This window comes from Microcaecilia unicolor, chromosome 12 (assembly GCF_901765095.1).
Source record: "Microcaecilia unicolor chromosome 12, aMicUni1.1, whole genome shotgun sequence".
Classification (NCBI taxonomy): Eukaryota; Metazoa; Chordata; class Amphibia; order Gymnophiona; family Siphonopidae; genus Microcaecilia; species Microcaecilia unicolor.
In genome coordinates, this window is record NC_044042.1 from 15,679,280 (window position 1) to 15,701,179 (window position 21,900).

At 44.3% G+C, this 21,900-nt stretch overlaps 1 protein-coding gene across 1 annotated transcript in view; it reads right to left on the reverse strand.

The window, feature by feature from the left end:
- Positions 1-21,900, reverse strand: part of LOC115482003 (AMP deaminase 1-like) — a 79,272-nt gene that overhangs the window by 18,019 nt on the left and 39,353 nt on the right. Inside the window, exons 9-12 of the mRNA XM_030221525.1 lie at positions 19,089-19,220; positions 13,393-13,556; positions 3,707-3,833; positions 273-436 (exon numbers count right to left, since the gene is read on the reverse strand). Coding sequence (XP_030077385.1) covers positions 273-436; positions 3,707-3,833; positions 13,393-13,556; positions 19,089-19,220 — 587 coding nt within the window. The remainder of the gene's footprint in view (positions 1-272; positions 437-3,706; positions 3,834-13,392; positions 13,557-19,088; positions 19,221-21,900) is intronic.

Here is a 21,900-nt window from a genome sequence, read left to right on the forward strand (position 1 = left end):
GGGCCTACATCCTAGATTGCATAGCTATACAAGAAAATTGTTCTTCATACGAAAGATTTGTGTGGAGTTTAGAAATGGTTTTGTCTGTGGACTCTCAAATTACTGGCATGATATGAATGAAAACCATGGAATATATAACTTTGACTATATTAACTGGTATTCAAAAGATAGCAGCAAACTATCCTAAAGCTTGCAACCCCCCCCCCCCCCCAAATAAAAAGAATAAACAATTCATCTGAAGCATGTGGCCGGCGGGAGATCTGCTGACTTACTTGCGGAGCTGATTCAGAACTATGATGTTGGCATACATGTAGTAAATGTAGTAAGTGTAGGAAGGATTTTTTTTAATGGTCCACTCCTCCGGCTTGGGACTCTTGCAGGAGAACATGAAACCGCTGTGCTTAGATTCATCGTCCACGCTGTCAAACCCAGTAACCTGAGAGGTTTCGCAGAGAAATACATCATTGCAACATTGGTGACCACGCATCAACAGAAGGGTGAAAGGTTACAAGTGATATCGATGATGGCCGCAAGTAGCTAGTGGTTAGTGGAATTGACTGAGAGAGATGAAAGCCAGGGTTCAACGCCTGCTTGTGACACTGGGCAAGTCACTTTATTTCCCATTGCCTTAGGTACCCTCTTACAAAATTTAGGTGCCAATAGTCAGGGCTGCCGAGAGACTGAGCCGGGCCTGGGGCAGGGCCATCGCTGTCGCCCCCCACCCCCCAGACTGCTGCTGCCGCTCCCCCAGACTGCCACTCCCCCAGACTATAAAACTTATGGGGGGCGGAGCCCAAAGTGGGAGGAGCACATTTTGCTCTACCTCTCTGCCCCCCCCACCGCAACTCCACATACCTTGGCTGGTGGGGGTCCCCAAGCCCCACCAACAGAAGCCTTTCTCCAGCGCTGTTCTCCACTGCATTGCCTGCCCTGTGGTGGAGAACAGTGCTAGAGGAGGGCTGCTGCTGGCAGGGCTTGGGGACCTCCGCCAACCAAACCAAAGGCCCCGAAGCCCTGTGTCTGCTCCTCTACAGCCTCTAAGAGGGGCCTGGCACCAGAATTTCCTCTCTCCTGCTCCTGTTGGGACATGATCACCCGGATCCCATCAGGAGCAAGAGGGAGACAGACCCCGGCATCGGGTCCCCATTGGAGGCCAGATCCGGGGAAATCTTGCCCCCATCCATCCCCCTCTTGGGACCCCTGCCAATAGTGCACCTAATTTATAAAATACTAGTTGCATGATTGGCACTAATAATTATTAGCTTTGCACTATTCTATAAAGAGGGTACCTAACTTACTTAATGCTCGCAATTTGTAGAATACTGTCAGTTGTGCATATTGCATGGGACAGTTAGGTGCACCCACTTATGCCAGCAATTGACTTGATGTACGTAGGCATGCATAACATTTGGCACACCAATGTGACTTTGTATCAATATTCTATAACAGGTTAGGCCCACCCTTCCTTAAGTTATTATGGAATTGGCACTGAGCATACCCCCTGGGGGGACCTGGACCCCTCACTTTGGGCTCATCCCCCTCCCCCCCAAATTGCAGCATGATTGCAATGGCTGGTGGAGATCTCCATGCCCCGCCACCAGAAGAGGTCCTTCTCTGGTGGCCGTTAATTCTGCAATGCTTGTGGTGGCGGCACTTTCCATGGGCCACCACCACGCCAGCCCCCCTGCGCATGCTCAGTTTTCATGCATGCACAAAAACTGAGCATGTACAGGGAGGGGGCTGGTGCAGTGGCCAGTGGCATAGCTAGGTGGGGCCACGGGGGCCTGGGCCCTCCCAAGTTTCCTGTGGGCCCCTGGTTTTGTTCAGTTTCTCTAAAAGGCGCATACAGGACGTGAAGGCAAGACAGAGCAGGACAGGCAACGCAGCGGCGCCGGAGACTGGTGCTGGACAACGCTTCAGCTGGCAGGGGTTAGGGAGCCCCACCAGCCAGGGTATTTGCTGCGGCGGTGGGTGGGGAGTGGTAGGGCGTCAGTGGGGCAGCAGACCAGGGGTGCCCCCCCCCCCACCTCAGGCTCTAATCCCATCCCACCGCGAGGTCTGACTACGCCCCTGGCAGTGGCAGCCCATGGAAAGTACTGCCACCTGCCAGCACTGGAGATCTTCTGGCTGCTGGAGGAGGACGTCTTCCAATGGCAGGGCTTGGGGATCCCCACCAGTTCAGGTACTTAATGGTTGAGTTGGAGGTTGCAGGAGAGGGGGGCATGAGAGTGTGTGTGTGGGGGGGGGGGGGTAGGGTAGAGAGAAGAAGGTGGGGTAAAGTTTTGTGGCCACCCTTCTTTGGCCTCAGGCCCCCCCAAATTGATGATCTGGATACAGTACTGCTTGAGGCAGGGACATATTGTATCTGAATACATATCACCACCAAACGATGCTGTCATAAGATTCTTTCAGTATCCTGTTACCCCCTTTTCTTCATCTCTGCTCACTTGAAGCATGCCTGTTGCTCTCTCAGAGATATGTGAAAGGAGGACATTACTGAAGAGCTTCAGCTTTTACTGCCTTTGGCAATTTCAGTTCACTGCTGTAGTGTTTGTTTCAGCAGCTGTCAGGTGTATATGCCTTTAGGGGCCCTGATAGTGGAATGATAAGCCCCTGACGCAGCCTTTTGGAGGTGAAACGTGGCCACGTCGGGCCACTGATTTTAATATAGAGTGTATTTCTGCTTTTACTCTGGGCCTGCATTGTTCTCCTGTGGACTCCCAGAGCAGGAAAGGCTTGAAAACAATAAAGATTATGATTGTTATCCAATTTCAACCAGGCAGATTACTGTGTTATACAGCACTCACATTCTCTGAGACGCAGTACGAGGTAATTAAGGATAATTTATTATAGGGATTTAGAAAATTCTTTCTACAAGTAGTATGGGAGGGAAAAGGACTTTCACATTGATTCCGTGGATGAATGGGGATTGGAACTGAGGCTCACAGGGATCATGAGACTTGCTGAAGGTTACACACAGTTGATGGCAGAGTGAAGGTTAGCACTGGAGGCATAGGGAGATGGAGTGACCCACCAAGATCTCATGGAGCCTGTGGTAGTACAGCAGTGAACACCAGCCCCCTCCCCCCCCCCCCCCCCACCGGTATTCAAAGGCACCTGGCCAGTTAAATGCCACATAGCCAGCTATCTGCCGATTTTCAGCAGGACACATGAATGGCAGACCTATCTTTGGCCGGTTGGACTTTGACCAGCCAGAGCTGAATACCGGCTTGGCCGGTCAGTCAAATCGGCTAAAAGTAAACCGAATATTCAATGCCGATCACGGGAAACGACCCGGCATTTAATATTCGGTTTTAGTGCCAACCACTGAATTTAGCCCAGCTAACTCCCGCAGTCTGAAAGTCAGCCCCCAGTAGCCTACCCTCGCCATACCTACATTCGATCCCACCCAAGTTATGTGGAGGGTGTGTTCAACATGTAACACTACAGATTCGTAGCAGATTAACTCTATACCTGTGATACCCTACAATGTGATGGGTCATTTTCTCCTACACCAATAAGGTCTACGCTGCAATTCTAATATTTCTGTCCTACAGATATCTTCCGCATAAGACAGACTGCCCATACTGTTGCCTTTTTTAGCTGTGGTTTTACTTTTTATGGGGAATATGATGCCAGATAGGGTGCCCAGTATTCGGATGCCTTGTCTGATTCACTTATCATAGCTTATTCAAGTAACACTCACGTTTCTCAGGAAAACGCTGAGCTCCTTATTGGCCTGAGGGTTGATGGTTGCTTCGAACACAGGCATGAAAATATTTTCTAACATTTTGCCGAAGTGTGGGATGAAGTTCTGAGCTCTAAAAATATCACTAGAAACAAAAACAAAGAACCCCCCCCCAACAAATACTGTCATTTTGGATAAGAACAATCAGCAATCACAACACCTCCAAGACAGGAGGAGACATGGGCAAAGTTGGAGGACATGTTTAGAAGGAGGTTGAATGGGTCAATGGGGGAGCGCAAATGGATAACTGAATGTCACAACTGTCAGGAATGGTGAACCCTTGGACCAAAGCCGTAGCTTTGGCAGACAAATCACCGGGGCTGGCACAGGCAGGAATCAGAACAGACTGGACTAGGATAAACTAACAGACTCAACAAGGCAGGACAGAGGTAACTAAACACAATGGACAACACAAGATCCGGATCCAGACGAGGCAAGGAAAAGAAGGCAAAGGGCCAGAATTGGAACCCAGACAGGACAAGGCAAGACTCGGAACTGGATTAAAACTGAGACTGGGACCCAGACAAGCAAGACAAGGCAAAACACGGAAGTAGATAAAAACTAGGTCCAGAAAAGGGAAGGACAAGGCAAGGACTGGATCCAGACAGAACTAGACTGAAAAAGACAAGACAAAGCACTACTAGACAGGCAAGACAGGGTAGGAGCTAGGCAACAAGAATAACAGAAGCAAGATAATAAACAAAGCAGGGACAGGATTCAGGATTCTCAAACAGGCTGGGCTGAAACAGGATTCAGGATTCTCAAACAGGATTCAGGATTCTCAAACAGGATGGGCTGGAACAGGATTGAGGATTCTCAAACAGGATGGGCTGGAACAGGACTCAGGATTCTCAAACAGGATTCAGGATAACAGGATTCTCGAACAGGCTGGGCTGGAACAGGATTCAGGATTCTCAAACAGGATTCAGGATTCTGGAACAAGCTTGGCTGGAACAGGATTCTGGAATGGGCTTGGCTGAAACAGGATTCTGGAACCGGATTCTGGAACGGACTTGGCTTGACTGGAACAGGATTCTGGAACAGACTTGGCTTGGCTGGAGCAGGATACTGAAAGGAACTTGGCTTGGCTAGAACAGGATACTGAAAGGGACTTGGCTTAGCAAGGAACTGGGACAGAACTAGCTCAAACATAGAGCAGGAGCAGAACTTGGCAGAAACAGAGCTCAAGAGCCAGAAACAAACATGGCAGGCAAAGGATTAAGCAGCCTAAGGGAAGACAAACAAAGAAGCAATGTGCTTACCAGCATCCACAGCTGGATAGCAGTGAAGTAATCAGGTATGATGCTTGCTTCTACAGATACAAGAACTACACACACAGAAAATAAACACATCCAACAAAGCATTTTATACATCTCTCTTGATCGCTGCTCCCTGCCATTCAAAGACTCCAGGCAAGTAGAAGACCTGGGGGGGGGGGGGGGGCAGCAGCGGGCCACTTAACATTGTTTGCCCCGGGCCCAGCTTTGTCTCTTGGCAGCCCTGATGAGACATAGCCTGGTTGCTTGACTGCAAGCAAAGGAGGGAGTCCAAGGAGCAGCTTGGAATATTAACACACAGATGCTAAAAGAACCTGATTTTCTTGTCAATATAAAGCCCCCATGGGTTGGGCTCCTCTCAGTAGTGGTAATACTGCATTTGCTTGTCAAGTTATATATATGTGACAATAGAATTTTAGGGGGTGGAGAATTACAATTACCAACACCCCCCCCCCCCTCCCTAATCTAGACTTTTTCACATCCTCCCATTCCAATTCATTTCCCTTTAGAAAAAAAAAAAATCCTCCCATCCCAGTGGCCTTTATTTCTTGCTCTTGTCTCTTGGCAAGGGGAATGTGGGTGACCCTGTTCTGCAGCTAGATTGTGCCATGCCTCTAGCAGATCTGGGTCAAGTCTTTAATGGATTGCTGAGCAGAATTTACAGCCTCAGCTCATCCTGAACAGTCTGAATGCAAGATTTCAACTCCAAAATCATGATCACAAGACCCTAAAGCAATAGCACTGTCTGCATTGCACAAAATGTCAGCTCGCTCCCCTTCATTATTATATTCTTGGGTCTTATACGAAGTGGTTAATGATTGGAGATTTGATTGGAGTGATGATTTGTTAATTATGGATTCTACTACTTATTAAAACGCTGAAATTGATTTCTGTTTGATTTGTGTATGGGACATTCTGTGAGAGAGCTTGGACTGCTGAGGTATTTTCCTCCTGATAAAGTATTGTCATTTAGGTTACATAAGTACATACGTATTGCCATACTGGAACAGACCGAAGGTCCATCAAGCCCAGCTTCCTGTTTCTAACAGTGGCCACTCCAGGTCACAAATACCTGGCAAGATCCCAAAAAAGTACAAAACAATTTATGCTGCTTATCCCAGAAATAAGCAGTGGATTTTCCCAAGTCCATTTTAATAATGGTCTATGGACTTTTCCTTTAGGAAGCTGTTCAACCCTTTTTTAAACCCTGCTAAGCTAACCGCCTTTACCACATTCTCTGGCAACGAATTCCAGAGTTTAATTACACGTTGAGTGAAGAAACATTTTCCCTGGTCTGTTTCAAATTTACTACTTTGTAGCTTCATTGCATGCCCCCTAGTCATAAGTACATAAGTACATAAGTACATAAGTAGTGCCATATTGGGAAAGACCAAAGGTCCATCTAGCCCAGCATCCTGTCACCGACAGTGGCCAATCCAGGTCAAGGGCACCTGGCATGCTCCCCAAACGTAAAAACATTCCAGACAAGTTATACCTAAAAATGCGGAATTTTTCCAAGTCCATTTAATAGCGGTCTATGGACTTGTCCTTTAGGAATCTATCTAACCCCTTTTTAAACTCCGTCAATCTAACCGCCCGTACCACGTTCTCCGGCAACGAATTCCAGAGTCTAATTACACGTTGGGTGAAGAAAAATTTTCTCCGATTCGTTTTAAATTTACCACACTGTAGCTTCAACTCATGCCCTCTAGTCCTAGTATTTTTGGATAGCGTGAACAGTCGCTTCACATCCACCCGATTCATTCCACTCATTATTTTATACACTTCTATCATATCTCCCCTCAGCCGTCTCTTCTCCAAGCTGAAAAGCCCTAGCCTTCTCAGCCTCTCTTCATAGGAAAGTCGTCCCATCCCCACTATCATTTTCGTCGCCCTTCGCTGTACCTTTTCCAATTCTACTATATGCCTCAGTGCATAACAATATATTCAAGATTTTTCCAGTTGTTCTATTTTTGGGTGAGCACCTCAGTAACAGCAACACAAACTCTCCTACTACCTGCCCCCAATTCCCCTTCCTCAGCTCTACTCCCTCCCTGCCATTGAGATCCTAACTCAACCCTTCTAGACACTCAAGTCTCTTTCCACTGCCTCTCATCCCCTCCCCAGCCATCCAGGTCTTTCACACTATCTCTTATATTTCCTGTCCTTTAGCTCTTCCTCCATTTTTAACATCCCGCTGTCCCCAAATCTTCACTCAGTCGACAGTATCCATTCTGCCTCACTCAGGCCCCGATGATCAATTTCCCCACGCTGTTCCAAACAGTGCCATAAAATTAGCTCCTGAACAGCGCGGGGAAATAACACCCCTATAATTGAAGCTAATAGCATGCAAATTTATGCACGCTATTAGCTTCGATCATGGGGGTACTTCTGCGGGAGGCCTGTGCCTGGGCATTCACCCAAGGCACAATCCTCCTGCAGAATTTGTTTGACAGGTCTGGGCAGTCAAAAAAATGCCCAGACCTGTCAAACATACCAATGCAAGGGGCTGGAGGTCCACTGGACCTCCAGACCCCCCCAACCCCCCCCCCCCTCAGACAGAGAGGACTAGATATATAAGGGCTACCATATAAGGGAAGCCCCCCATGCATCCCAGGATGCACTGGGTAGGGCAGGGTGCTACCATTTTGGAGGCAGCGCTGGAAGGAGAAGGAAGTGAAGGGTCCGGTAGTGCCCTGTACAACCACACAGGTCATGCACCCCAAAAGACCATCCCATCTCTATCATACTGTCACTTTAAGGATCTGAACTCAAAAATCTGCACTGGGGTGTTGTATCCAGGATCTCGGGGAATTAAATGCACAATGGGAAGGCACTGGCTTCAGCTTGCACCAATGGCCCCATCTGGTGACTATTCCATGAACAGCAGCAGTTGTGGCTGCTTTATGGCTTCTAGTCCTCATCAGGTAATCTGATGGATAAAAACAGTTTTTTTTTAATTCACTAAAGGGCCCTTTTACTAAAGTTTAGCGCATTCTATACCTATGGGCCATGTCTGTTAGCGTGCACTAAGCTTCAGTAAAATGCTCCCTCAGTTACTGCCCAGCTTAAGCAGGTAAAGAACACAATCTGATCGCTGTAAACTCCTTTGCTTATTTTTCTTCCATTAAGGGAATTCATTTCAAGCTCTGTTGGATGGTTCTTTTTTTATATATATATATCAGGCTGCAAGTATTTGCCTTCCTTTGTGTATCACAGTCCAATTTCTTTATTTCTCATTTCAGGGACAGCTAAAATCTCGATACTCCAAGCAATTTAACCAGTGAGAAACAGCTCCTGGCCAGTTAAACGGCTTGTTTGGGTCTAATTTTGGCACACTTAACCGGTTAGTGTTGCTGATAATGTCCACTTAGTATTTTATTTATTTGTTACATTTCTATCCCACATTTCCCCACCTATTTGCAGGCTCAATGTGGCTTACATGGCGCCGGAGAGGTGTTTACAAGCTCCAGGTTAAACAAATACAAAGTGATGTTGTGGTAGAATAAAGATAAAGTTCATGTGGTACCTGCCACATTAGGGGATCGTTCAACGGAAGAATTGTGTTATGCCCATTACGTTCTTTATTGATGTGTCATGGGGAATCTGTTGGTTATGTTGGGTCAGTAGGATATGCTTTTTTAAACAAGTGAGTTTTTAGCGTTTTTCTGAATTGTAGGTGGTCGTAAGTAGTTTTCAGGGCTTTTGGCAGTGTGTTCCACAGTTGTGCGCTGATATAAGAGAAACTGGATCCGTAGGTTGATTTATATTTGAGCCTGTTGCATCGCAGGTAGTGTAGATTTAAGTACGAACGTGTTGAATCGGATGTATTTCTGGATGGAAGGTCAATTAGTTAGTGCTCCACCATAGATAATTTTGTGAATCATAGTGCATATTTTGAAGGCAATGCGTTCTTTGATTGGAAGCCAGTGAAGTTTTTCACGGAGGGGTTTTGCGCTTTCGAATCGTGTCTTTCCGAAGATGAGTCTTGCTGCCGTGTTTTGCATGGTCTGAAGTTTCTTTAAGGTTTGTTCTTTGCAGCCCGCATAGATTCCGTTGCAATAGTCTAAGTGGCTTAATGCCATTGATTGTATCAGGTTGCGAAAGGTTGCCCTCGAAACCAGCTATTTTGGGGGCGTTCTGGAGGCAGAGTTAAAGTGCTGACATTCAGCACCTAATCAGCCAAGGTAACCACATAGATAAAGCCACATAAAAGTCCGTCTATTTTTACAGGAGTAGGAAACGGTTAAGATTTTGAAAATGATAATAGACCAGAAATTTTAACAAAATGGATATTATTACAGATGATTAATATTGAGATTGTTGTTTTCCCAGAGTTCCGAGTATAACTCCTAAAAATTTCCTCAGAAATATTTCCTGAAACGTTTGTTATTTTCCTTTGTAATGATTCGTCTTAGTAATATAAATTATTACTTAGTAATATTAATTCAAAAGGAGTGAAGCCTGTGAAACTGGGATTACCTTCATCAGTGGGAATTGGATTAGAGACTCAAGTGTTCGCATTGTTAAATAATTTCTGGTTTTAAAAGAGAAAAAATGAAATTAGATATATTATTTCTACTAATATTGGACAATAAGTATGTTTCCAACAAAATAAATTGAATATACACCGTTTTGGGTTTGAAGAAGCCAACCAGACGATCAATGTGGAATAATGATTCAGATAAATAATAACTGGGGATAATCAGGTTAATACCATGTTTTTTCTGTTTACTGTTGTTTAATTGATCTCCTTGTCTTGTTTCACTCTCCCTATTTTGTGGTCTAAGGAAGAGTATAGAATTACCTGATTGAAATAATTCTTGTGTATTACTTTCTCTGTATTTCTGACAAGTTATTTTATTGCTTGTAAATTTGAATTCTTATAAATAAAAAATAAAAAAAAGTCAGTCTATCTTTATGCCGTTCACCACAGCCAGTTAAGTGCTGCATATCGCACTTGACCGGCTATGGTTCCACTGGCTCCGTAAACCCCAAAATTCAACATTGTAGCCTGGTCATGATCTGGTGTTGAATTTGCATGTATAACACCGGCGGCGGACAGCAAAACGCTTATAGCCATAACTTATAGAAAACTATAATTTACTCTCTCACATTTACGCCTCCCTTTTGCATTGCATTAAGTATTAGCGCCTGAACCTTGGCATACAAATGTGGATTTCTACTCCGTTCTATCATGGAATCTGGATGCCCAGATGCTGTTATAGAATTCCCCCCCCCCCCCCAGATATTAAGCCAGCAGCAGGCAGCGCAGTTAGGTGGCACAGCCGGCGCTGACCCCAGATATTCAATGGCGGGCCATAGCTGTCCGCAGCAACTTAACCGGTTAAGCCAATATTCAGCGCTAACCGGTTAAGTGCTTATCGGTTAAAGAGAGGCCTGCTATTTCTGCGGCCTATCTTAACTGCTAAACTTGTCCAGTTAGCACTCAATATTCACGCTTAACTGGCTATGTCATGTGACATAATTCTACTAAAGTCATCAAAAATTATGTGCGCAATTTAATTGAATAACGAGCTAATTAGCACCAATAATTGACTTTTTAACAAGCAATTATTTGCACTAATTAGATTTAATTAGAACTTATGTGTGCCTAAACTTTACACGCGAGTTTTAAAAAATGGGCGTGGAAATGAAAGGGTCATGGGTAGAATGGGGAATTAGAAAAGGTGCAGAGAAGGGCGACGAAAATGATAAAGGGGATGGGACGACTTCCCTATGAGGAAAGGCTAAAGTTGCTAGGGCTCTTCAGCTTGGAGAAAAGAAGACTGAGGGGAGATATGATAGAGGTCTATAAAATAATGAGTGGAGTTGAACGGGTAGATGTGAAGCGTCTGTTCACGCTTTCCAAAAATACTAGGACTAGGGGGCATGCGATGAAGCTACAATGTAGTAAATTTAAAATGAATTGGAGAAAATGTTTCTTCACTCACCGTGTAATTAAACTCTGGAATTCGTTGCCAGAGAATGTGGTAAAGGCAGATAGCTTAGCGGAGTTTAAAAAAGGTTTGGATGGCTTCCTAAAGGAAAAGTCCATAGACCGTTATTAAATAGACTTGGGGAAAATCCACTATTTCTGGGATAAGTAGTATAAAATGTTTTGTACATTTTTGGGATCTTGCCAGATATTTGTGACCTGGATTGGCCACTGTTGGAAACAGGATGCTGGGCTCGATGAACCTTTGATCTTTCCCAGTATGGCAATACTTATGTACTTACATTTACACGTGTTGCTTTAGAATAAGGGGGGATACACAGCCAATTTAGGCGCATCCATTTCCACCACGTTTCAGTTGGTGCAAATGGCCGCGTGTAAAGTTAGGCAAAATCCCTATGCATAAGCACTATTCTATAAACTGCACATAACTTTAAGTGCGACTTATAGAATGGCACTTTTTTTCAGCGCCAATTTTTTCACCGCCATATTTAGAATTCTCCCCTAAGTGCTAAAATTCAGCGGAGACAACCATCTCTCTCGTGATGAATATTAGCAGTTAGCTGGCGAAGCGCTATTTAACCGGCCAGGAGCCATTCCTAGGTAGTTAAAATGGCGCTGAATATCGGGGCCTTTGTGGTCGACGCCCCGCATTTTGATGCTCAAATTTGGGTGAGCTTGATAGACCTGCTCTCCTAAGTGTCTATTTTACCAAAAGTGCTGAATTTGGCAGATCCTTTTGTAAAATGCACAGGCATAAAGGGCCTTATTCTATAAAGGTTATGCTCCTAAATTTACGCTCCTAAAATTTATGCTCCTAAATTAGGAGCATACTCTATGCTCCAAAATAGGTTATGCTCATAACTTAAGAGCATAACTTTAGAAGCATAAATTATGCTCTTAAATTAGGAGCATAAATTTTGGGAGTGTAAATTTAGGAGTATAACCTTTATAGAATAAAACCCAAAGTGCAGTTAATGCAGCCGATGTTAATCCTTGCGTGTGTGACTAGATTCTTCCATGGTCTGGCTGTCTCTGTGCTGCGGAGGCTGTATGGAAGCCGGACAAGATAAATCATTTTAATTGATTTGTACTTGATATATAAATAAATGGAAATCAAGCACTATGGACACAACACTTTGAAATATTGGATCTATACATCGTTTGGGAATTTTTTATCTGTTTGGTTAGTTTACATATTTTTGCATTTTTCAGTCCAACCAGTTTGTGAGATCTTTACTATATTGTGAGCCTTTATAAAACACGCATAAATTAGGCACTTTTTTTTTTTGGACAGTTCACATGGAGGGGCATAATCGAACAGGGGCGCCCATCTCTAATGATGGCCCCGTAAAGCGGTGTACCCGACTGTATTATCGAAACAAGATGGGCGACCATTTTTCGTTTCGATAATATGGTCGGGGCCGGCCAAATCTCAACATTTGGGCCGCCCTTAGAGATGGCCGCCATTGGTTTTCGCCGATAATGGAAACTAATGGCAGCCATCTCAAAACCGGCCAAATCCAAGCCATTTGGTCGTGGGAGGAACCAGCATTTGTAGTGCACTGGTCCCCCTCACATGCCAGGACACCAACCGGGCACCCTAGGGGGCACTGCAGTGGACTTCACAAATTGATCCCAGGTGCATAGCTCCCTTACCTTGGGTGCTGAGCCCCACCAAAACCCACTACCCACAACTGTACAAAACTACCATAGCCCTTAAAGGGTAACGGAGGGCACCTAGATATGGGTACAGTGGGTTTCGGATGGGTTTTGGAGGTCTCCCATTTATCACCACAAGTGTAACAGGTAGGGGGGGATGGGCCTGGGTCCGCCTGCCTGAAGTGCACTGCAGTACCCACTAAAAACTGCTCCAGGGACCTGCAGAGTGCTGTGATGGAGCTGGATATGACATTTGAGGCTGGCAAAAAAATGTTTTTTTTTTGGGTGGGAGGTGGTTGCTGACCACTGGGAGAGTAAGGGGAGGTGATCTCCGATTCCCTCCGGTGGTCATCTGGTCAGTCCGGGCACCTTTTCAAGGCTTGGTCATGAACAAGTAAAGTCGGCCAAATGCTCGTCAGGGCTGGCCTTCTTTTTTCCGTTATCGGCCGAGGATGGCCATCTCTTAAACACGCCCCCGCCCCGCCTTCGGTACACTTCCGACACGCCCCCTTGAACTTTGGCCGGCCCTGCGACGGAAAGCAGTTGAAGCCGGCCAAAATCGGCTTTCGATTTTACCGATTTGGCCAGCCTTAGGAGAAGGCCGGCCATCTCCCAATTTGTGTCGGAAGACGGCCGCCCTTCTCCTTTGAAAATAAGCTGGATAGGCACTCTTCTGTAAAATTAGCCACATAATGCAAGCTGAAGGGATCTGGATCGTGCTCCAAGAAATGGAGAAATAAAGCACTCACTAAATCCTGGGGACTTGTATCATCCACTTCATGTTTGGGGAGTAGACTTTGTGCTTGGTAAACCACTGGGCAAGCTTCGTCCATTCTTCCGGGGAGCGTCCATAGATGGAGAGACGAGGTTCTGCATATTGATACTTCGCATCTTCAAAGTCAGAACCAACTTCCTAAAGTACAGGAAAATGAACATGTAAATGAAAGGCTCACAAAAAAAATAATCTTTGAGAGCTATTTTATGCACTTTATAAGTACATAAGTATTGCCACACTGGGACAGACCAAAGTTCCATCAAGCCCAGCATCCTGTTTCCAACAGTGGCCACTCCAGGTCACAAACACCTGGCAAGATCCCAAAAAAGTACAAAACATTTTAAGCTGCTTATCCCAGAAATAAGCAGTGGATTTTCCTAAGTCAATTTAATAATGGTCTATGGACTTTTCCTTTAGGAAGCCATCCAGACCCTTTTTAAACCCCGCTAAGCTAACTGTCTTTACCACATTCTCTGGCAACGAATTCCAGTGTTTAATTACACGTTGAGTGAAGAAACATTTTCTCCAATTCGTTTTAAATTTACTGCTTTCTAGCTTCATCGTCTGCCCCCTAGTCCTAATATTTTTGGAAAGAGTAAACAGATGCTGCAGGTCTACCCTTTCCACTCCACTCATTATTTTATAGACCTCTATCATATCTCCCCTCTGTCTGAGTAGCCTTCAGACAGATCTTTATTAATGAGCCAGTCCCCCCAATTCCCCCCCCCCCCCCCACACACACATACATAATGGAAAAACCCTTCAGCACATCTGGCCCTCCACAGTTTCCTGCAGATGGTTACACTGTTTCCATAGATTCCGGAATCAAGCTCACTTCCCTTTCAGGTACATTTCCTGTTATCTCAATAGATATGGATGGCAATTTAATCTCTTTGTGATGTCAGGGTCTGGCCATTGTTTCAAGACCATCAACAAGAAGACCTTGAACGATGACAATAGGAAATAGGCCGACAAGCTAAGAAATACTTTAAAGGGGACAATTCACTGTCCTGCATTTAATACAGCATCTCCATGTGTAAAAAAACAAAATCCACAATGCTGGTTTTTCTCCTACCAATGTACTAAAATATTGAATTCCCTTCCCAAATGATTAAGTCATATAAATGACAATCTTACATTTCGTAAACTATTAAAAACGTACCTGGTAGGTTTATCTTTCGATGCTGAAGATAATTAGTTCACCGTATAATCTTTAAGATTTTTCATTCTTGTTAATTCTACTGTATTATTCTGGTGGTTGGGAGGCGGGACTAGTGCTGGGCAGACTTATACGGTCTGTGCTGGGGCTGGTGGTTGGGAGGCGGGACTAGTGCTGGGCAGACTTATACGGTCTATGCCGGGGCTGGTGGTGGGAGGCAGGAATAGTGCTGGGCAGACTTATACGGTCTGTGCCAGAGCCGGTGGTGGGTGGCAGGAATAGTGCTGGGCAGACTTATACGGTCTGTGCCAGAGTCGGTGGTGGGTGGCAGGGATAGTGCTGGGCAGACTTATATGGTCTGTGCCAGAGCTGGTGGTTGGGAGGCGGGGTTGGTGGTTGGGAGGCAGGGATAGTGCTGGGCAGACTTATACGGTCTGTGCCAGAGCTGGTGGTTGGGAGGCGGGGTTGGTGGTTGGGAGGCGGGGATAGGGCTGGCCAGACTTATACGGTCTGTGCACTGAAGAGGACAGTACAAATAAAAAAAAGTAGCACATATGAATTTATCTTCTTGGGCAGACTGGATGGACCGTGCAGGTCTTTTTCTGCCGTCATCTACTATGTTACTATGAATTGCATTGTTCTATCACGAGCTTTGAATGTATATTTAACATATTGTAATCTGAACCTATTATCAATTAGTTTAAAGTTTTTACTTGAGCCACATTGAACCTGAAGTTGCTCGGGATAATGTGAGATACAAATGTCATAAATAAATAAATAAATAGTGGCATGTACGTACATCGATTGCAAAAACAAAAGGGGTTCACAATTTCCACAAAACCAGAACTAAACAAAAACAGGGTGGAAAAGAACCAGGTCCAAGAGATCGGACCAAACACCATTTTTATGTCACATTTTTTGGGTCATTGTTTTGCTTGTTAACTTGGATGTTTCATTTATATTTACTACGGGTTATTTTTCTAAATATATAAATATTACAATTATTTATTTATTATATTTGTATCCCGCACTTTCCCACTAAAAGCAGGCTCAATGTGCCTTACATAGTAATAGGTAACACAGAATTTTGTTAAGTAAAGTAGGAAATTAAGTATAACATAATAGAAGGATGGATGGGTAGTAAATGCCAGTGAATGTTATACGTACCAACTGTGAGGTATGTTATGTTTCAGAGTGTCTTGTTTTTGGACTCTTTATATATCACAACTGATGGAATTTGATTGTTTAATCTATGATGACGCATAGGTATCATTATTAATATTATTAAATATTACTATTTATATATTTTTATCTTTATTATAGATATTTTTTTTAGTTCAATTAAATCAAAATGATTAATGTTCGTTTTCACTTTTTTATACTTTGTTTAATGTATTTTGTGAATATATTGGTTTTGTATCTATATGTTATTTTTTAGACCCCTGATGAAGGCTTCTGTAGCCGAAACACAGACCGTGTAGGGTCCTAATAAAGTTGTATTCGGAGCATCTTATCCTGGTGTTTGGACTGATCTCTTGGACCTGGTTCTTTTCCACCCTGTTTTTGTTTCGTACATAGATTGTATACACGTGTAGAAAACTGCTATTTACATGTGGAGATGCACATCATGCAAAGAATTAAGAGGGGGGGGGCATGGTGGGGATGGGGTTTGGGCAGGCTAAAAATCTACTTCATCATTTTACAAAAGGAAGACACAAACATGGGGAAAAGTTTTGCAGCAGCTTACAGGCATGCACAGATTTTTTTAAATAATGTGTTAGTTTCAGACAGGGCTTTATTCAAAGGATTAATCCCCCTATTGCTTAATTCCATCTCCAAAATGAGGAAAAATTAAAATTGTGGCCTCACCACTTACCTGGCATCACCTACACATGTAGGTTTGTAAAAGGGCCAGCTATATGTGAAAGCAATTTCACTTATACACGGACACCGTGAAATCTCTGCTTTGACTTCCATGGGTTCATTACATTGGAGAATGTCTAAACATCCATGGAACAATCCATTGTTGTGGTGTAATATCAGTCTGGCTATATGATTGGCCAAGTAGAGTAGAATGCAGTTCAAGTACAAATCAAACTCAGGTATACATATAAAGTATCACATACCATGTAAAATGAGTTTATCTTGTTGGGTAGACTGGATGGACCGTTCAATTCTTTATCTAGCGTCATTTACTATGTTACTCAAGTTACTCTTTGGGGTTCTACATGGAATGTTGCTACTAATTGGGATTCCAGAATCTGGTAACTCTTTAGGATTCTAGAATCTTCAGAACTTTTAGTACAAGAAGAGTCATGGGCAGACTTCTACGGTCTGTGCCCTGAGAATGGCAAGGACAAATCAAACTGGGGTATACATATAAAGTATCGCATGCCATGTAAAATGAGTTTATCTTGTTGGGCAGACTGGATGGACTGTACAGGTCTTTATCTGCGGTCATTTACTATGCTACTATGTATGTATGTATGCCGCTCATTTTTATCTTGTATGTATTGCAAAACAGCTGCTTCCACTGTGCATGCCAGCAATGTGCAGTCCTGCATGTCCTTATGTATATTTTTGGTAAACCAATATACTCAAAAAATTCCCCCAATAAATTCAAAATTCTCTGGATGAGATAAACCGAACAGTATAATACCAGAGACAATCCTATCTAGGAAAACCACAAGGGAGAGGGTTGTCCTAGAATGGTAGAACCATTCTAGGACAAACCTCTCCCTTGCGGTTTTCCTAGATAAGATTGTCTCTGGCATTATACCGTTTGGCTTATGTATATTTTACCAAAAGTGCCGAATTTGGCAGAGCCTTTTGTAAAATATAGAGAGAATTGATTACCTGGATGTCTCAATTCCAACCTCTACGAGCTATAGTCAAATGGGCCTTTAAAGCTATTGGGCCTCTAATTTAAAGAGTTCTGGAGGTATGCAAAAACACAACAAATCTATACACAGAGCTGAATGCCCCCAGTCTGCTCCTTGTATTTTTATTTGTTTGTTTTGCAACATGAAGAGAAATATTGTTACTGAAGAACTTTGCAGATTATCCTTCCCACCCAATCTCTGTCTTTACCTCCTCCAGCTCTGTGCAATGTGATGTCACTTTCAATGTATCACTGGAATCTGATGCTCAGAAACCAACATGGCTACTACCCATCCTTATCCTCAGCAACACCTACAACAGAGGGGAAGAAAATTCTGTTCTTGGTTTGTGTGAGCCCTCACCTTTAAACACCCTCTCCAAAAGACATTACACGATGTGATACCCGTAAGCGAGCCTTCTCCAGAGTAGCCCCCCACACTCTGGAATGCACTGCCTGAAAGGCTCCGCTTAACACAAGACTATCTCTACTTCAGGAAGCAGGTGAAAGCTTGGCTCTTCAACCAGGCCTTTAATGGCAGAAGTAACTAACTTCTTAGTCCCTCTCTCTCTCTCTCTCTCTCTCTCTCTCTCTCTCTCACACACACACACACACACACACACACACACACACACACACACATTCAAAGTCAATAAGGTCTTTCCAAGGAATATCCGTAACCACACCTTCCCCAAAGAACATTACATGATGTGATACCCGCAAGCCAGCCTTCTCCAGAGTAACCCCCACACTCTGGAATGCACTGCCTGAAAGGCTCCGCTTAACACAAGACTATCTCTACTTCAGGAAGCAGGTGAAAGCTTGGCTCTTCAACCAAGCCTTGAATGGAAGAAGTAACTAACTTCTTAGTCCCTCTCTCTCTCTCTCTTTCTCTCTCTCTCTCTCTCTCTCTCTCTCTCTCTCTCTCTCTCTCTCACACACACACACACACACACACACACACACACACATTCAAAGTCAATAAGGTCTTTCCAAGGAATATCCATAACCACACCTTCCCCAAAGAACATTACATGATGTGATACCCGCAAGCCAGCCTTCTCCAGAGTAACCCCCACACTCTGGAATGCACTGCCTGAAAGGCTCCGCTTAACACAAGACTATCTCTACTTCAGGAAGCAGGTGAAAGCTTGGCTCTTCAGCCAGGCCTTTAACGGAAGAAGTAACTAACTTGTTAGTCTCACTCACACACACAAGGAGTGACACGGGCTGCACATACTGCAGCGGAACATGTTTATCCACTCCTATCCTAGCTGAGATAATATTTAACCATCTCTCTGACCTCATATGCAACTTTCTTCAAATCAATCACCTTACTTTCTAATTCTTCCTATTTTCTTACTCATCTATATGTTACAACTTTGCCTTACCCCTCACTACCAATTATAATGTTCTAGTACATATTGTGTTGTCATTGCAAGTAGTATACCATGCCATACTTTGTATTGTTATTTGAATATTTTTACTGCTGTAATTGCCTATTGCTCATGTTTGATCTATTCTTACTGTACACCGCCTTGAGTGAATTCCTTCAAAAAGGCGATAAATAAATCCTAATAAATAAATAAACACACAGTCGCTGAGAGTAGAAAAGGAATGAAAAGCCCCTAACCTTGATAATAGTAGCAAAATATTCGCCATCGATAAAATTATCTGTCTTCATGTAAAGATCTCGCAGCTCACTCGCTCCCACTGGATTGTATTTAGCGTTAAATTTGTCGAACCGTTGAAAGGTTTGACGTCCCTAAAAAAAAAACAAGTCACATGAGAGGTTTCTTTGCGGCGTACCATGAAAGAGTCACTCAGGCCAGCTGTAATCTTTCGTCCAAGTAGGTTTTTATAAAGTTTTGTGAGATCAAATTACTTAGAATACAGAGAGGGGCATTTTCGAATGGTGATGCCCATCTCTAAGGGCGTCCATCTCTGAGGATGTCCCCGTGAAGGGACGGGGCATCCCGTATTATCAAGACAAGATGGGCGTCCATCTTTCGTTTCGATAATATGGTCAGGGTGCCCAAATCTCAGCATTTAGGTCGTCCTAAGAGATGATCGACCTAAATGTTGAGATGGTCGACCTTAGAGATGGTCGCCCTGGTTTTCGGCCATAATGGAAACTGAGAACACCCATCTCAAAAACAACCAAATTCAAGCCCTTTGGTCATAGGAGGAGCCAGCATTTGTAGTGCACTGGTCCCCCTCACATGCCAAGACCAGTGCACTGGTCCCCCTCACATGCCCTAGGGGGCACTGCAGTGGACTTCATAAATTGCTCCCATGGTGCATAGCTCCCTTACCTTGGGTGCTGAGCCCCCCAAAACCCACTACCCACAACTGTACAACACTACCATAGCCCTTAAAGGGTAAAGGGGGGCACCTAGATGTGGGTACAGTGGGTTTCAGGTGGGTTTTGGAGGGCTCACATTTACCAGCACAAGTGTAACAGGTAGGGGGGATGGGCCTGGGTCCGCCTGCTTGAAGTACACTGCAGTACCCACTAAAAACTGTTCCAGAGACCTGCATACTGCTGTCATGGAGCTGGGTATGACATTTGAGGCTGGCATAGAGGTTGGCAAAAAATGTTAAAAACAAATTTTTTGAGGGTGGGAGGGGGTTGGTGAGCACTGGGGGAGTAAGGAAAGGTGATCCTCGATTCCCTCCGGTGGTCATCTGGTCAGTTCGGGCACCTTTTTGAGGCTTGGTCATGAAAAAACATTGGACCAAGTAAAGTCGTCCAAATGCTCGTCAGGAACGCTCTTCTTTTTTCCATTATCAGCCGAGGACACCCATCTCTTAATCACGCCCCAGTCCCGACTTCACTACACTGCCGACATGCCCCCGTGAACTTTGGTCATCCCTGTGACAGAAAGCAGTTGAGAACGCCCAAAATCAGCTTTCGATTATGCCAATTTGGGCGACCTTGAGAGAAGGACGCCTATTTCTCGATTTGTGTCGGAAGATGGGCGTCCTTCTCTTTCGATTATACCGCTGAGAGGGGCCTATATTCAGGCCACAGGAGATAGCCGGGCTGCCTCTCACAGTCAGCGCTGAGCCCAGAGATTTAATACTGGGCCATTTCCACTGACCTGGTATTGAATATCCAGTTTATTTTTGACTGGTTTAAACATAACCAACTAAGCCAATATTCGGCGCTGGCCTGTTATATTTAAACCGACCAAAGATATTTCAGGTATTCACACGGCCAAATTCACACTGAAAATTGGCAGATAGCTTGTTATATTGGGCCACATAACCGGCTGTCTTCCACTGAATATCGCCAGATAGCGGCTAAGTACCATTTTTGAATATCGGGGGGGGGGGGGGGGAATATTTTTCTGTAAACAGCCACTTCTGGGGTACATTCACTTTACCTAGGATTTATGTTTTGCTCACACCTATAAAGGTTGGGAACGGATTACATTTTAAGAGACCAGTTACATTAACTGGGAGCAGGATACATAATACAGTAAGGTTTGAGGCTAGATTACAGTGCCAGGGACCAGTTAACATCAAATGGAGGCAGGATGCATAACAAGGATGAGAGATGGATTAGAGTGTAGGAAACCAGTGATAACAACTGGGAACAGGCTACAGGGTACATCGGCAGATTCACATTATCCTTCTGAGGAGAACTGTCTGAGGTTATACTGTCTGATTATGTTGGGTACATATCTGCTTTAAGAAGATATTGAGGGGCATTTTCAATAGGACGTCTAAATCAGAATTTGGACATTTTATTATTATTAGCATTTGTATAGCGCTACCAGACGCACGCAGCGCTGAACACCTGATACAAAACGTCCACATTCTGAACAGGAAAGAAGGTCATTTTCGAAAAAGAAAAACGTTTATCTTTTGTTTTCGAAAATACTATGGACATTTTGTTTTTTGGATGTTTTTTTTTGGGGGGGGGGGGGGCATTTAAAAAAAAAAAAAAAAAAAACGTCCAAGTGCAAAACGTCCAAAATCAAGCCATTGGAATGTAGGAGGAGCCAGCATTTTTAGTAGACTGGTCCCTCTACCCTAGGGGGCACTGCAGTGGACTTCATAACATTCTCCCAGGTACACATTTCACCATCACTCTCTTACCTTGTCTGCTGAGCCCCCCCCCCAAACCAACCCAAAACCCACTACCCCCAACTGTATACCACTATCATAGCCCTTTCGGGTGAAGGGGGCACCTATATGTGGGTACAGTGGGTTTCTGGTGAGTTTTGAAGGGCTCTCAGTTTCCTCCACAAGTGTAACAGGTAGGGGGAGGTAGGAGTCTGGGTCCACCTGTCTGACGTGCGCTGCACCTACTACTAAACTACTCCAGGGACCTGCATGCTGCTGTAATGGACCTGAGTATGACATTTGACGCTGGCATAGAGACTGGCAAGTAATGTTCTTAATCACAATTTTTTGGGGTGGGAGGGGGTTAGTGA